Consider the following 17,316-nt stretch of genomic DNA (forward strand, 5'->3'; position numbering starts at 1 on the left):
TATATGGAAAAGAAAAGTTAGAATAATTAAAAGAGTTGTTTGAATAATTAACTATAAATTAACATTCAAGTTTATTAATAATTAACAATAAAAGTATAGTATAATATATAATAAAATCTATAATTTAAAATTATAACATTTATTTTTAATAAATAACAAAACAATAATTTTTTTCTTTCCTTCTGTGTAATAAAAACCGTACCGTGCCGGCCGGTTCCTTACCGGCACGGTATGCTATTAAGACCGGTCGTGCAATAGAACCGGAGTAAAATTGTCAAAACCGGGCGATTTTGATGAAAACCGGCTAACCGGTCAATTATTTCTCAACCGGCCGATTCACTGTTATTAAGAGAAGGCAAATGAAGAACATGTTATACCATTTATTCTGAAATCCCTAAGTCTAAAGACTCTAAGAGGATATGAAATCCCTAACCTTCCACTCCATAGTTGTGTTCCACTTTCCTAAAAGAAAAGATATTTATGTTTATTCTCCATCTTCATCCAGTTCATAGCTGGAAAACCGTGAACGAAAAAAGAAGGTGTTAACATGCCATGTATCTTTTCCATCTTCAGTACTTTAAACAGTATTGTAGAAGAATGAGAGAAAAAATTCAGAGTTTTCTCTGGTTTGTGACTGGGGTACCTCACCTTCCTCCACGAGAACTAGAGTCTTCTTCTCTTTCTCCAAAGTTTTTCAAGTTGATTATCTCGTGCACTGTGGCACTGTGCATAGATTATATGATATTCACTATCCAATTTTTAATATTACAAGAAAAAATAGGTGTAGTGGCATGGTGCAGAGGTTATGTGTTCCTATATAGCTTTCTTAATATGTTATGATGATGAAGTTTTTACTTCTACATCTTGCAGTGTAGTGGTCTAGAGAAGTTATAGAACCTAGGTTTAGAGAAAGAGAAGTCATAAATTTTGGGTGTTGTGACAGCATGGTGAACTGCCCAAAAAAAATTCAGGACATTAGTTTTGCTTTTGCCTGGGATTTTTTAATAGGATCAAAAAAATATAGAAATTTTATTTACTCTTTCACTGAATTTTTTAAAGTGTAAGGTTTATAATACAATTAATAATAAATATAAGTATGTCTATTTGGTATAACCGGCATGCGGTTTAATTACTGAACCACCGGTTGAACCACTGTACCACTATACCAATACCCTGACCGGTTTGATAACCGGTACGGTTTTAATAACACCGAACTTCCCAATGATTTTTTATTAAATTTTGTAACTATCACATGATATGTATTTTAATTAAAAATATAACTACTAACGGTTTTTTATTAATCACAAAAATAAAATTGTTAATTTAATAATTTTTAAAATTGGGAACGAAACCAAATTAATTGACCATCGATTAAGACTTGAAAATTTAAAAAAAAAGGGATAAAACTCTTATGTATCTAGTGATATAAGGTTCTATTATATCCAAATGATGACCAAAAGAACAGTGATTCGATTTTTGAGTGCGACGATCTTTTATTAATCACAAAAATGAAATTTTTAATTAATGATTTTTAAAATTCGAAATGAAACCAAATTAAGTGATCATGGATAATGTAATAGGAAATTTAAAGTAGTATATCATAAGGAAATCACTTCACAAAACCACATTCCCTATCATTTAATGCATAATAATGTAATAGGAAATGAAATCACAAGGCTATGCCACTATTATCATGGAATATAACTCCACAGATAAACTAGACTTAATAACATACAAATCAAATTCCTGCACTGCATAACTTATAAATCAAATTCATATACTGAATAATTTACAAATCAAATTCACACGTAAAACAATATCACTCCTTCAATTTACATTACAGGAGGGAAAATATAAATAAATTCCTCTCGCTTTTTTCAATTTTTCCTATGAACAAAAATAATAAGCAAAACGATAAATTAAAGTAGTGAAGAGATTACAGCTTCAGGTCATCATCGATCTCCAGCTTCTTCTGGCATCCAGTGGTGGGATTTGCAATGTTGAACTACAATAACAATAAAACATTGCCAATAATCAATCACAAAAATCAAGCAACAAAACTAAGAAATCAAATAGTGCGAAAAATAGAGTTGTAGTTGAAAACCTTCATTTTGAGATCTCGAGTTTGGACCTGTGGGTTTGCGTCGCTCGAAATGAAGAGAAATTAGGGTTTTTTGAATTTACAAGCGTGGTTGTGAACTTCTTTTCCTATATCATGTTATTGGGCCTAATAGGCCCTTTTCTATACAACCGAATCACATGACTGTTTTTTAATTTAGATTTTGGAATCATGGACAAATCAAAGTAAAAAATCATATTATATAAAAGCAAGACACTAGTTAATAAAATCTTATACATATTTATCATACAATATGTATGACTTTTTTCTTTGAGGTAAAACTAAATGAGATAGGGAAGGGGGAGATTTTATTAAAATTTTAGAGAAGTAAACTGAAATGAATATCACATTAAAATATTAGTATGAAGATTATATAACTTTTTTACACTATCAATACATCATTCATATGTTAATTATCATTAATTTTACCTATGTATAAATGTGTACTTTTTTCAGGCAAAATGTTTTACATATAGAGGGAGAACTGTGCACTATACATCGTATACAATTCAAATTTAGAAAATCATATCACCATTGGGTACTCTTGACTTTGAGATATAGTTCCAATGCAACTTCTGCTTTTGATTACCAAGGATGAATAAACATGTCAGAAGAACTTGACTCCTTATCAGCAATGTGAAACCCACATAAGTTTCTCACATTTGTGCATTATGAGGGGATATAGTTGGCTCAGCCTGCAGCACACTGTACAAATACACAGGTATTGTACCTTTTTTTTTCTGTCTGTAAGATTGTATGAAAGTTATACCTTTACCTATATGATATCTAGTAAATCCAACAAAGTACCCAGAAAGAAAAAATCTACAAAAGCTCCCAACAATTTACATCTCAGCACAAAAATATGCACTTGACTCCTTATTTCCATAGTTTCACACAACAATCATGGCTAGCTGAGGCAATCAATTGATCATCGGGTGAATCTGCTAATCCACCAATTAATCCCTTGTGTGCTGCAAGAGAAATTAGGCAAATTTTGTCTCAGCAGAAGTCATTGAGTTTCTACTTAAGCAAAAGAGTTTGTTAACAGAACAAACAAAACTAGGTTCCTCTCTACTAATATGATTGTTAACAAGAGACTACAATCAAGGAAACATACCTGATAGCCACCAATAACTAGGAGGTTAAGATATGCTGGATGAAATATTGAATGTAATTTGTGGATGCATTCTCCATCTAATGACCAAATACGTGTACTATCTTCACTAACAGAGCCAATGTATTTTCCACTTCTATCCCAACAGATGGAAAGAACATCTTTAACGTGTCCCTAGAAAGAAACGAAATTCAATCATGATAAAAAAAAATGTAACCAATTATAAGTTAAAGCACAAGTTATATTATAGGTTTATGCCTTTACCTTAGATTGCACAAGTTAACTTATATCCACCCATTAAACTCATATCCATTATCAGCTTTTAAAAATATATGGAGTGTTAATAATTAGATCACTTATAATGTAACCCCTGAATAAATAGTTATTGTATCAAATATATGATGCCCACTTATTTAGAAATTATAAATTTCTAACACACCTATCTTTATTGGGAGACTTAGCCAAGAATGAAAAAGAAGGTTTACAAGCAAACACTTCCAAGGAATCATGCAAGTTTATGTAAAAATAAAGGTTCCAAGATAAGTCGTCCAGAGAACAAATTTGACACACAGGAGCATTATGTAAAGAAAACAGGGCGAAATATCTTCCGAAAAGTCTTAGAAAGGGAAACAGTACCAACTCAAAGAACTGAACTGGCCAATTTTATTGTATACAGGGAATATGATACTTAATTGTCAATTTTAGTGAATTATTACACCATTTCTCCGAGCATTCTATAACAACTGAATTGTGGTATCAAAGGAAATATAAAAGACAATATGTGGGCATGTGCATGAAGGGAATAAAACTTAATGGAACCCTCCTCGCTAGTACAAGCTTGAATAATAAAACATGATTAAAAAAATCCAAAGTGTACTATAAAGATGACATAGAACCAACATGGAAGTGGAGCTAATGACTTGATGTAAATACCAGAGTGACTCTTTTAAGATATCATCAAACTAAGAATGAGGCGAAGAGTAGGATTCTATGCTTGTATTTTCTTAAACAAAATACAGATTCATATTGTACTAGAATGTGAATCTCCTCACCATCTAAATGATCCAAGTAAAAAACACTTTCATAATGAAACCGCAAGCATCATAAGGCAAAACAAGAATTTAAAAGACATCATTTGTTTTTAAGACCAACATTTCTCTTAAGGCTAACATTTCTTTTTAAGGCTAGTATTTAGAAGCAAGACAACCCAAAGAATTTCAGTTTCATTTATCCAGCCTTCTAATGATCCAATTATTGACTTTGTTATATAATTATTTTTTGTGTAAATCGGGTCTAAAATGTTATTTGAGTTTTTTAATTTTTTAATAAAAAGTTATCTAGGCCTGCTCGTCACAACCTAGAGCTTGCTTTAAGCGAGTTTGGACTACAATTTAAGAGACATGAAATTTAATTGGACGTTTTAACTCAACTCACTTTAGCTTAGACTAAAAGTGGGCTAGCCCAAATCCATCTCTATATACATCAAATCCACCATCCATGTACCATGCTATGCGAGGCCACACTAGCATACACATCAGGTCGCATCGGATACACACAAACACCTACCAAGCCGCACCGATACACACCAACACATTGATGCATAGCCCAACTAGTAAGCATCGCCCATTGGTGCATTGTTCGAGCACCATCATATCACTTTTGAATAGAGATATGTTGTCTTATATATTTTCTCATATGTTATCCTGAAGCAAAAATATCAATAATTACAAAGGTTTAAAATTTTTAATTGATATCAAATGTTTTTATTGACTCATAGCTGAGACAACATATATATGTTCTGTCACTTCTACCTTCGGTGCCCTTGACGAGCTTCTGAATGCACTTAGATAAAAAAAGGTTTGTACAAAAAAGTTGTTTCCCTAGTCATTACCTAAGGTAAGCTTTTTCACTTGATTCTTTCTATAATTCCATGTGGAAAACCATTTAAAAGCTACCCTTAGTTTTGTTGAATAACAAATGCGAATCATTTTAAAAAGAAAGAAAAGAAAACTTAAACCACTTGAAGGTGCATAAGGCATCAAGTAATGCATTGAAAAGCTGAAGAAGTTAAGCATCTTCTTATTTGTGAGACAAAAGATTAGCATAAAAAAAAGAGACTAAAAAGATCAATTAAGTATAACACACTAGGCAAAAGCTGTTATATATGTTGTATAGTATCCTTCAATTAGGCTATAACAGCATATTAAAAAGAAATGAAGTTTTTGTTGCAGTTCCCATGCTGCTCATGTTTTTGTTTCACAGATCCAAAGAAAGAGAAGCATAAGGAGAAGAAAGCCAAGAGTCATTAACATAGGTTATATCTTGAGCCAGTAAATTCCTGATGAAAAATCCTATAAGATTTGGTTGCTGATGTTCATTCATTATGAAGTAATTCATCAGAAATCATTCTTGTAAACATTTTAATCTCAAAGTATCTCGTGTTTTCTTTTGTAATGTTGTCTATAAGGAAATAGTTGAGTCTAATATATATGCATTGTTGGTGTAAAGATTTATACATAAACAATATATCATTCACACTTATATTTAAAAGTCAATGATTAACAAGTATGAACGGTAGATGATACACTGATAGGTGTAAAAATCTCTTACACTGTTATTGTATATATATTTTTCTCACTAGTTATTTGTTCTTTCTGGTTTTCTCTAGATTATCATTTTGCAATAGACCAGTCTCGCGCATTTGATGTTCAATAGAAATTAGGCCAGTTTGTGCAAGAAATCTGAAGGAAAAAAATGTATTGAGTAATGCATTGGAAAAGCAAGAGCAAACTCATAATTTAGATGCAAAAAGATGCACTTCATAAATTTACTTGAATGTAAACACCTTATATATGCATTAATTTCTTGTCTGCTAATGCTTTCACACTAGAACATCAGAATTAGAGTGGTAAATGCAAGGTCTAAAACTTCAAACAAGGCTTGCAACATAAATGGCACATCAGAACATAATGATATTATTAATGCCAACTCCATATGGAGATTTTACTCTCCTTACGGGACTTCTACTAGTCTCTTCCACATATGTCCAAACCACCTCAGACGCAATTCTAGCATCTTTTCTACAATATGAGCTACTTCAACTTTCTCCCTAATGCATTCATTTCTAATCTAATCTTGTCTAGTATGTCTAATCATCCTAATAACAATTATAAGAATATACAAAATATCATCCACAGCCCAAATATTAATAAGCAATAATCATCTAATTATGCATAACTGTTAACTTCCAGACAAAAAAAAACATTGATTAAATTGGCTCTATCAACAAAACAAAATAAAAGGGTTGAATGAAGAATATTTCATCTACATTCTTTGGCATTTTTCATTTAGGGAATGAACATTTATATAGTATATACATTATACTGTGCTCATATATACTGTTTTCGCCAAGAATCCTACAGAACAAAGTACTCAACAAAGTGTACAAGTATAGAATGGTCCATGGAACAAAAGGTTGAGCTGATGATTTCTAGTTTCCCATGAAAGTAGGCCCTCTAAGGTTAGGATCTCGCCGGAGTCGACATTCCTCCTCCTTCAAGTACTCTAGCAGAGACTGTGACTCATTTTTCAGGTCTGTCACTACACCATACCAATAAGGACTAGTCCTTTGAAAATTGTTGAAGTGGTTTGGCTGTAATGGTTCGGGGTTTGGTGGTTCAATATATGTGTTGTATTGATCAGAAGACAAAGGGTTGCCCCATCTATCAATTTGATTAAACCTGTAGTTGCCATGGTATAGCAAGTTTTCATGAATTGCAGTAGCATTCAAATGAGTACTAGTAGGCTGCATATAATTGTTGCTCAACTCAGGTTTGTAATTTCTCTCTATACTAACGCAGCCATTCCGAAGAAGTCATTATTCCAGGTGGTGGAAAACCATTGGAAAAGGCTCGGAATCTAGGATCGTGTCCATGTGGTGCATAAGTTGAACTCCAATCGGAATATGCACTTACCGGTGATGTGTTGTGTGGTAATAATGGAGCAGGCAAACTAGATTGTACATCACTAAACCAAGTAGCATTGTCAGGCAATAATGGAGCAGAAGGTATTGGAATAGAATGTGTAGCACGAGAATGGAAGTTTGAAGATCCTGCATCCACTGAAGTAATGTCTGAAAACTCAGTTTTATTGATGGAAAGACCTTCCAAGGATGAAGAAGCTATTTCGTCAATAGGCTCCAACTTGTGCTTACTATCACCATTTGTCTCATTATCTTTGTTGTAGCTGAAACTTCCTCTGCCAAGGACCCAACGGAGATTGGAGCTTCAGAAAAAGAGTATTTATTCGATTCCTTTGTTGAATGTTCTTGTTGTTTGAACGGTTTGTCACTGCTGAAATTCAAATTGTCATCATGGAGTTCCCTAGGATCACCTTGACATGGGTTTTGTGCCATAAGAAGTGATGTAGCACAATGCAAACAATCATCAGTAGGTAAGCTTTGGTCATCCTTGTCTCTTGGTGACATCGTGTCATCACTCGAGATAGAAGGGACGTGTGATGGTGCCGAATTATGCCTTGTTAGTGGCCTAAAGAGAATAACTTCTTCTTCTTCCACCACATCATATCTTCCATTGGCACTGGAGATCCTGCATCCACTGAAGTAATGTCCGAAAACTCAGTTTTATTGATGGAAAGACCTTCCAAGGATGAAGAAGCTATTTCGTCAATAGGCTCCAACTTGTGCTTACTATCACCATTTGTCTCATTATCTTTGTTGTAGCTGAAACTTCCTCTGCCAAGGACCCAAGCATTGAGAGAAGGAGGGCCAACGGAGATTGGAGCTTCAGAAAATGTGTATTTATTTGATTCCTTTGTTGAATGTTCTTGTTGTTTGAACGGTTTGTCACTGCTGAAATTCAAATTGTCATCATGGAGTTCCCTAGGATCACCTTGACATGGGTTTTGTGCCATAAGAAGTGATGTAGCACAATGCAAACAATCATCAGTAGGTAAGCTTTGGTCATCCTTGTCTCTTGGTGACATCGTGTCATCACTCGAGATAGAAGGGACGTGTGATGGTGCCGAATTATGCCTTGTTAGTGGCCTAAAGAGAATAACTTCTTCTTCTTCCACCACATCATATCTTCCATTGGCACTGGAGCTACTTGGATTCTCATCTATCATCCCTTTGCCATGTTCCCTTGAGTCTTCGATAGTTTTCTGATTAGGCTCTTCCCCTTTTGTACTATTGTCATTGGACTCGGGCGCATAAATGTTTTCTGATTAAGCCACCAAGTTATGAGAAAGGAATTTGATCCTCTTCGGCACTGGACCCTCCTATACTAAAATGTGAAGGGGAAGTGTCATCAGAAGATTCGAACCCGAGAGAAATATGCTTAATAGCGTGCAGTTATTCTATTCCCAGACTGTCCTATAATACCTCACAAGCAATCCATCTTATAACAAATATTGTCCACTAAACAGTCATTCCTCAACATTATTTTGTTTCTATCTATCTTCTTCCATGAAAATTTAAAACAAAAATCACCAACTTTTTAACAGGTTAGAAAATGAGTGCAAGTTAAAGGTTCCAATTGAAAATTCTATAGTTCTTGCATTGAAAAAACATGTTTTCATTGACAGAGAGTTTGCTGTCAAAAGTTATTTCGAAACAAAAAAAGAGAATAGAGGCTTCTAAAAGTTATTTCCAAACAAAAAAACTCTATTTCATTCATTCCTTCTAAAACTGTTTCCTCTTAGAGGCTTCATTGAGTTTGGGAATTAGAGTGTTCAGCTCCACTGTCATCATTCTGCACAAAAGTGAAACATCAGTGCAACCTAAATATACACACCCAGTTGCAGTTAAATATATATCTCCAAACTTGGGGGAGAAGCAACATTTGGAATGGCAACGGTTCAGGTTTTATCTTCCTCAACATCAGAACTACTTAAAATGAGTATTCAACATTTTTTTGCATTATATCAAACTATAATCTGAATTGGAGTTCAGCTATAAAGCTTGCAGAAAATTTTAACACGGAATTTAAGCATCAAAAGTTGGTCTGTGACATATTGCTTCAATACATGAAATTCCACAAATAAAAATACGGAAGAGGTCATCTACCTATCAATTACAACATCTCTTATCCACTGGTTTGACACTCATTTCATGTCCATCTAATTGTCCATAATTTACATGTATTTGACATATTCGAAATTCGGATAAACAGATTTCCCTCCTCACATGGGGAGCAATTCCAGATTAGCACATAATCTCGATACTATTAACAATATGATGATTCATGATAATTCATTTATGGGTCACGAATAAATCAATTCAAAAGCATATTTTTAGTGCAATTTATGAACACATCTAAGAATGTGTTTAACCAAAAACCAAAATATAAAAACACACCCATGAGTATGTTTTAGTGAGGTTGCAAATGAGATGAGCATATCGACATACCTTTTTAGTATGACCAGTAGCTACCATGATTTCATACATCTTGCGCATAAGCATTTCTTCTTCCACCTACAAATCAGAAATACAAAATTCAGGGAATTCAAGTCATTGCAGATGACCAAGTGAATTTGTATTCAATTATTCAATATAATGTTGAATTGCTGATCAAATAAAAGTTCATCTGAAGTTAATTATGTCTTGAGAATCTTGATGCTTAATATTAATGAATTTGTGTAGTAACATGACACTATGACAGTCATCATCATCAGAAGGGGGGAAATATCAACTTGGTCATTTTTTAATTATATATTTATATTTTTTTTACCTCTTTTCATCATATAAACATGTCATTGCAAGTAAGATAGAATAAATATCATGAGTTGTGTCATAATCTAAGGTGGCTTTTCAACAAACCATCTAAAAGTCTGTTATAAACATATCATGCAGAAGGTCAACCACACAAAGTCTCATAAATCAATAGGAAAGAGTGTTCGTTGCAAGAGACCGACAAAAAAGGACAGCCTAGTGCACAAGGCTCTCACCTAGTGAGGTATGGGGAGGGTGAACATGTGCATTCCTACAAGCCCTAAAAACAAAATTGAAAATTGGGGAATTGCAGAGAAATACAGAACCTGAAGTTTTTGCAATTCATGGAGCAATGATTGACGTGTTTCCTTCAGGATCTCATTCTGTTTATCTATATGCCTATTCATCAGAATCAAAACCAGTTGTAATATAAAAAAAGATGAAAAATAGAAGTTAAAGGAAAACATTGGTTGAAGGAAATGTACTGAAATAGCTCTGCAGAGTGAGTTGGGTCAAAATTCTTGTGATCCATCCTGATAAAATCAAGCAGTTGGAACTCAGAGAAAAAGAACAGCACAATTTCAATGATCTTCTTCTTCAATATTGTGCTCTCATACATGAAATTAAAACCAGATACTAAGCATTAAAACACAACTTGGAGGTAAGCATGGGAAAACGTGGAGGTTTGGCAGTTTTGAAACTTTCTACAATCAGAACTTAATTGTCAAATTTTGACTGCTACCACTACCAATATCAAAATCGAAAGAAATAAACATCATAAGAAAATAAAGCATTGAAAAATAATTTATGTTATCCTTTAAGGTAAAGAAAAAGAACTATGCTGAGAAAGTGAAAGATAAAATTATGTTACCTAATGAAGAACATAAACTTGAGTGAACAATTCCAGCTACAAATCCAAGTAAAAGAGCACTCCCTCAATTAAAGATTCCTCTGTGTCTGTCTGAGAAAGAGAGAGGGAAGAAGAAGAAGCAAGAAGAGTTGGACCACTGCAGTGTTTCTGTTGTGAAACAGACAAAATAAAGGTGAGAGATTATGATGAGAATGAAAAGTTACAAGACAAACTATCTTAACTAGTATTTTGGCTTTTGATATAAACAAATCTATTCTACGTGTGTGTGGAAATAGTATGAGCATGGGCTGACTTGGGTTGAGTAAGGTTTTACCCGATCTTAAATGTTGGAGAGATCATTTTTTTGAATTTGAATTGATCTTATATACAAAGCTAATTTGATCTCAAATATTAATTATGTCAACATTTGAACCGATCCAGACCCTAAACCTGATTCATCTTTATTTTAGATAAAGTCTTTTTTTAAATATTATGAATATGTAATTTCAATAATATTTTTGACCACAAAGATATAATTACTCTATAAACAAGTGAATATATATATATATATATATATATATATATATGCAAACATGATGAATGAGTGATAATGTGATGGGTCAGGTTATGTTTATCTCTCACATGATGCTAAATATTGAACGGATCTAAAATTTTATTATCCATCCTACATTCTCATCTCTGCTATATATGGATTTGATTATTCATTTGAAATAATTCTCAAAATTAAAAGATAAAGCACAATAATAGAACCTTTCCCTGCGCTGTTCAGGGGTCAACCCATCCTCCTTTTGCTTAGATTTAGCACCTCTGGCTTGAGCCCTTTCCCGATCTTTTTCCCTCTGGTTACCGCGTCCGCTTCAAAGTTAAATCCAAACAATACCAAATTTCAAGAAATTAAAATAAATTAAAATAAATTAAAATTCTCCATAATTATTATTCAGGTAAGATCAATGGAGAAACAATAATATTAAGGCAGTGTTCTGAAATCAAAATTCCTCTTTTGTTTTGGATCCTAACTAAATGGAACTCATAAGATCTAACAAGATTATATAAAAAATGAGAAATTTCGCTGTTTTATTTTCTCCGAATTTCAAGGGAAAATAAACAGAAAGTTAACCTAAACCCTAAATCGACGAGAATTGGTAATAGGAAAAAGGATATGAGTCATAGATGTTGAATGATTCTTCGACAATGAAACGAGACGCGAGAAGCCCTACAAATAATTGAAATCAGAAAAACTATAAATCAAGAAACGAATTTCAGCAAATAAATAAAGAAGGAAAAGGAAGAGAGAGAGAAAAAAACCGTACCAGAATGAGAGAAAGGTGTTCTAGAGAGAAAAGAGAGGGAATATAAATGAAGACATGAATGACTTCTGAGAAAAGATACTCCTATTAATTATTCTCATTTCTTACGATTGATTTTTTTCTTATAATAATTAGTTTTTTTTGTAAAATAAAACATCAATATATTTAAATAAGAAGACTATTGTTGATTTATTTATTTGTTATAAGACCCAAAAAATCATAATTTTGCCAACAAATGTAAGTTTAATATTGGTTAACTTGTTCCATAATATCCTCATAATTTAAATAATCAATATTGTGAAACTGAGATGGACGTTAAACTTGTAGAGGTTCTGTATTAGGTTTAACCGATTTAAAAAATTAAATTGTTCGATCTGACCGGATGATTCCATAAATAATTAATAATTTTTTCTATAAATAAATATATATAGTTATATATAAATGTAAAACATTATATAATTAATAATTATGTATAATTATATTGAAATCATTATCTTTTTTGGATGGTAGTAAAATAAAATATTAGAGCAGTGTCCATTTTTTTTAAGTGAACCGTTCAGTTAACTTCTCGGGTTAATTTGATTTAAGCGAGTTTAACACGGTCGGACCGGAATTTTCCTGGTTCAAAGCGGTCCAACTCTCATTCAGTTAAAACTGAAATATAGAGCCGTTTTTAAGTCTGATCGAACTGTCCAGTCTGATCTAGTTCTCACAACACTATTAATAATAATAGTAAATAATAGTAAATGATATTTTTTATTAAATATGGATTTAAAAAATTCTTTGAGTAGTATTAACTTTGTGATGTTTTTGTCATCCAAAGATTTATTTCATTAATATTTTCAACATTCATGAACAAAAAGTATTATTTTAAGGTATCAAAAAATTATATTGGTGATCTATCATTTAAGAATAAATTTAGTAATCTAGTCGAGAAATTAGGACTCTTTTCTAACTCTTTCTTTTGAAATGGTATTTTTTATTAAAAATGAACAACATTTGAGCTGAAATACTTTTTACTTACTTTTAAAGTGATATTATCTTAATATATTACTTATTTTGAAATGGTATATGGGTGGACATGTTAGTGAGTTGTTGCTAACACCACCTGTTTCTAGTAATGGTGTTAGAAAGATGTTGAATGGGAAAATAATTGAAGTTTTTACAAACATGAAGATGTTGGTAGAATATTATGGTGGAGGACTTCATTGCGAACAAAATTACAGTTAACTTTTATATGCTTAGCGTGTTCATAAAATATTGGATTTTTAGCGATGTGCAAAGCTGCTTGACTATCATAGTGAAGAATCATAGGTTTGTTGTCATGGACTGATACTAAACTTTAACCGACGATCGAGAAACAGTGTATTGATTCTTTGTTTTCCAAGATATGTGAGATTGACCAAATTGGACTAGCCAACAAGTAACAGAGCAGTGTGTAAGAGGACAACTAGTCCAGTCAGAGTCACACCATCCATGAAGCTGGAGATCACAATTGTGAGAAAGCAATATGCCTTGGTCGAGATTGCCCTTAAGAAACGGAACCACTCTGAAGGTAGCTTCCTAGTTCTCAATGTGTGGTTTCTGCATGGACTAAGATAGCGTGTGAACGTTGAATGAAAGCTTTAGAAGTGTAAAACATAGATAAATCAATTGGTGATAGCACTCAAGGTTGGCAAGAAGAGTTCTGGTAGCAAGGGACAACAAGTGATTTTGTTCTAATGGGGTGCCTGCAGGTTTAGCACCGACGATGTCAACTTCAGAAATAATATCGAGCATGTGGAAGTGTTCGTTGAGGTGGGTTTTAAAGCATTTGATGGATTATGAATCATTACCAACAATGACTAGATCGTTGGCATAAACAAGAACAACAAGTTGAACGTCTTTTTCATGCAAGGTGAACAAAGAATAATCAAGACATGATTACTTAAATTCATAAGACTCGAGTGCATAAGACAATTCAGTGAATCAGCATCGCAGAGCTTACTTTAAGATGTATAACAATTTTCGAAGTTTACACATCATGTTTCGGTTGGAAACAAAAAAGTCAGGAGGCAAGCGAATGAATACTACATCATGGAGATCACCATGTAGAAATGCATTGTGTACTTCCATTTAATGAAGTTCCCACGATTTGGCTGCTGCCACTATAAGAATAGTTTGCATTGTTATCATTTTTGTAACAGGAGCAAATGTTTCAGTGTTGTTGATGCCTTTCTCTTGATGACTTCCGAGCACAACTAAATGGGCTTTAAATCGCTCGATGGTGCCATCAGAATTGTACTTGATACGATACAACCACTTGCATCCGAGAGCATTCTTCCCTAGAGGCAATGGTTGCATGCTCCATGTATCATTATGTTCTAGTGCATCGATTTCAGCTTGCATGCTCCATGTATCGTTACGTTCTAGTGCATCGATTTCAGCTTGGATGACTTGTCTCCATTGTGAATTCTTACTGCCTCATGAAAGTATCAGGGCTCTTTTTCCATAGCGATTAATGTACCGAAGTGTCTGTGTGGCACAGAAAATTTGTCACAATTTACATAGCGAGCAATAGGATAGGAAACACCTGAAGGATGTGATGGAGATGATGAACTAGGAAAATGACTCAACTTTTATATTGTGTTTGTTACATACACTTGAAGTCTCCTTGATGGTTGTTTTACACGATACTCACGTCCAAGTAATGAATTTTCATCAAGATTAGTGGACATTATGGTGTCTGAAATCACAAAACTGATATCTGAGATGTCAGCTATGGTACTGTTCGTAGGTGAATGTCAGAGTCTTGATTTTTTGAAGCTTCACCTGTGGTTGGTGTAGTACATATACCCCTAGTTGAGAGCAAGCTCAGATGGTGTTTACATATCATTAAAGTTAGTGTCCATCATATCATCAATAGGCAAGGAATGAGAGATTTCTTTCTCATTTTCGGAACACTAATATGGAAATTGGTTTTAAAAAACTGCACATCTTGTGAAGCAAAGAATTCACGAGTCTCTAAATCATAAACTCTCCAACCACGTTGCCCATAGGGCTATCCCACAAAGGCACATCTGCGACTTCCACTGGTAAATTTGTCGCCATTGGTGTGTTGGTTGTGAGCGAAGAATAGAGAACCATATACACGTAAGTGATTATATGAGGGTTCTTATCCAAGTAACACTTCGTATAGTGTTTTACCTTTTAAAAGTGTGCTTGGAGTGTGATTGATCAAATAGCTTGTTGTCAACAAACACCCTGCCCAAAAATCAATAGGCAAATTACCTTGGAACCGTAATGCTCGTGCAACATTGTGAATATGGCGATGTTTTCATTCGACCCTCCCATTTTTTTGAGGTGTGCCTGTACATGAAGTTTGAAACATTATCTCATGATCTAGAAAATAATTTCTCATGCAAATGAATTATGTTTCATTATCACTTCTCACACTTTTAACTCATTTGTTATATTGATTTTCTACCATAGAAAAGAAACTTGTCAACACTTCGGCGATTTGTTTCTTATCAATTAGAAAATAGATCTAAACCAAATATGAGAGATTGTCAACCATAGCAAAAAAAATATGAAGCCCCACAAGATGAACAAGTTCAATATGGACCTCATAAATCATAATGTATCAAGTGAAATATATGAGAAGCTTTATTATTACTTAATTGAAATGTTTCTCTAGTTTGTTGTGCTCTCAAAGTTTTTTTGGTTGGCTCTAATACCATGTAAAGAAATGAATTCAGATGTTTTATTCATCAATACTGCATACTTTATATAACAAAAATTGTTTCTAAAATCTAAACAAATTTGTTTGCATATCACTTTTAGATTTGATTTTAGGATAATAACTAACTAATCAATTTAAACTACATATCAACTTCAGATTTGATTTTAGGATAATAACAACTTAATCAATTTATTAACAATCTCTTAACAATGATTTGGTTTGTTATTACCGCAGTAGGACACCATATTGTTAAAGAGTATAAAGATTTATACATGGTTATTATCCATCATTTATTTGACTTATTTTTTTTAAGAATTTTAATATCAATAATAAATTATATAATAATAATATAAAAAACTTATAAATTGTTAATATATATATTTCTTTATCTATTTGTTAAAAGTAAATTTTTATTCATGTGAGATACTTACAAGAACTCTACCATTCCCTTCTCATCTTACCCATGAATTGTTTATTTTTTCCATAAATTATATAAACGTGTTTCCCCACTCTTAGGCCTAAAGGAAGATCAAGTAATTGAATTTACAATTCCAATAAAACAAGCTTATAAACAAGAAGAACTTCTAATCCACACATATGATCATACATTCATAAGTCTATTTATGTGGCTTCCTAGCTCATGTTGTTGCTAGAAGTATCGGTTATGAATTCAAATCCTGAAAATATTGTGATGACATATATTTATTTTCATCATCCATCATTAGGTAAATGGCTGCATTTTTTAGGACTTTATAACCACCCAATCATTGTCCTCTGACTCTCATTTACCACGAATTTGGTGATATTTTCTTACATTAGAAAAATAGAGCTTCTTATATTTTTAAATATCCAATTGAACAAATTCATGGACAAGAAGAACTTTTTATAGATGTTTAAGTATATTTAATGAGAACATATGAGTTTAAGCAACAAGAAATTGAACTATCAACGAGACTTGATTTCGTAGTGTAAGACCCTGCTAGATCTCCAGAATGATTAAAAGTTCAAGTATTCATTTTTTGAGAGTATCATTTGTTGGAAGGGATAACCACACTCCGAAAGAGATTAGTTCCTTACACAAAAGGTAAGAGATATTCTTGATAGTACCAAAAAAACAAGAAATTGAACTAGGTGTTGTTGGAAAGTAAGTCTCACATCGCCTACCTCATTGTCTCGGTAATGGTTTAAATACCTGTTGGATTTCTCATTGCCAATTAATTTTGAGATAGAACATTAACATGGTATCAGATCCAGAGCCCAACTTCTTTCTGGTTGTCATGGGCCAAAAGTTGTCCTTAGTTATGGGTCAAAGGTAACCCTTTGCCTGATCCGACATGCTTATGTGGAGGGGACATGTTGGAAAGTAAGTCCCACATCGCCTACCTCATTGTCTCAGTAATGGTTTAAATACCTAGCAATTTTCAATTTTCATTACCATCCATTAATCTCATTCA

General features: G+C 33.1%; 1 protein-coding gene, 1 long non-coding RNA gene and 1 pseudogene across 3 annotated transcripts; all 3 read right to left on the bottom strand.

The window, feature by feature from the left end:
* Nucleotides 1–1,756: 1,756 nt before the first annotated feature.
* Nucleotides 1,757–2,255, bottom strand: LOC109338901. Its single transcript, XR_002106603.1, has 2 exons — nt 2,105–2,255; nt 1,757–2,005 (listed from the first exon to the last, which is right to left on the bottom strand). It is a non-coding gene; the product is annotated as an uncharacterized LOC109338901 (long non-coding RNA).
* Nucleotides 2,256–6,564: 4,309 nt separating this feature from the next.
* Nucleotides 6,565–8,476, bottom strand: LOC109338902 (annotated as a pseudogene).
* LOC109338903 lies at nt 8,456–10,774 on the bottom strand. 2 transcript variants are annotated; one of them, XM_019576253.1, is made up of 5 exons: nt 10,449–10,765; nt 10,290–10,362; nt 9,661–9,726; nt 8,906–9,004; nt 8,650–8,860 (listed from the first exon to the last, which is right to left on the bottom strand). In XM_019576253.1, the coding sequence occupies exons 1-4, from the start codon at nt 10,580–10,582 to the stop codon at nt 8,960–8,962; spliced, it is 318 nt and encodes a 105-aa protein (XP_019431798.1). In that variant the 5' UTR covers nt 10,583–10,765; the 3' UTR covers nt 8,650–8,860; nt 8,906–8,959. The 2 variants fall into 2 exon arrangements, with proteins under 2 accessions (XP_019431797.1, XP_019431798.1); XM_019576252.1 differs by lacking the exons at nt 8,650–8,860; nt 8,906–9,004 and adding an exon at nt 8,456–8,531 and having other exon boundaries at nt 10,449–10,774.
* Nucleotides 10,775–17,316: the final 6,542 nt, after the last annotated feature.

Source organism: Lupinus angustifolius, unplaced genomic scaffold, assembly GCF_001865875.1.
Source record: "Lupinus angustifolius cultivar Tanjil unplaced genomic scaffold, LupAngTanjil_v1.0 Scaffold_48_2, whole genome shotgun sequence".
Lineage (NCBI taxonomy): Eukaryota > Viridiplantae > Streptophyta > Magnoliopsida > Fabales > Fabaceae > Lupinus > Lupinus angustifolius.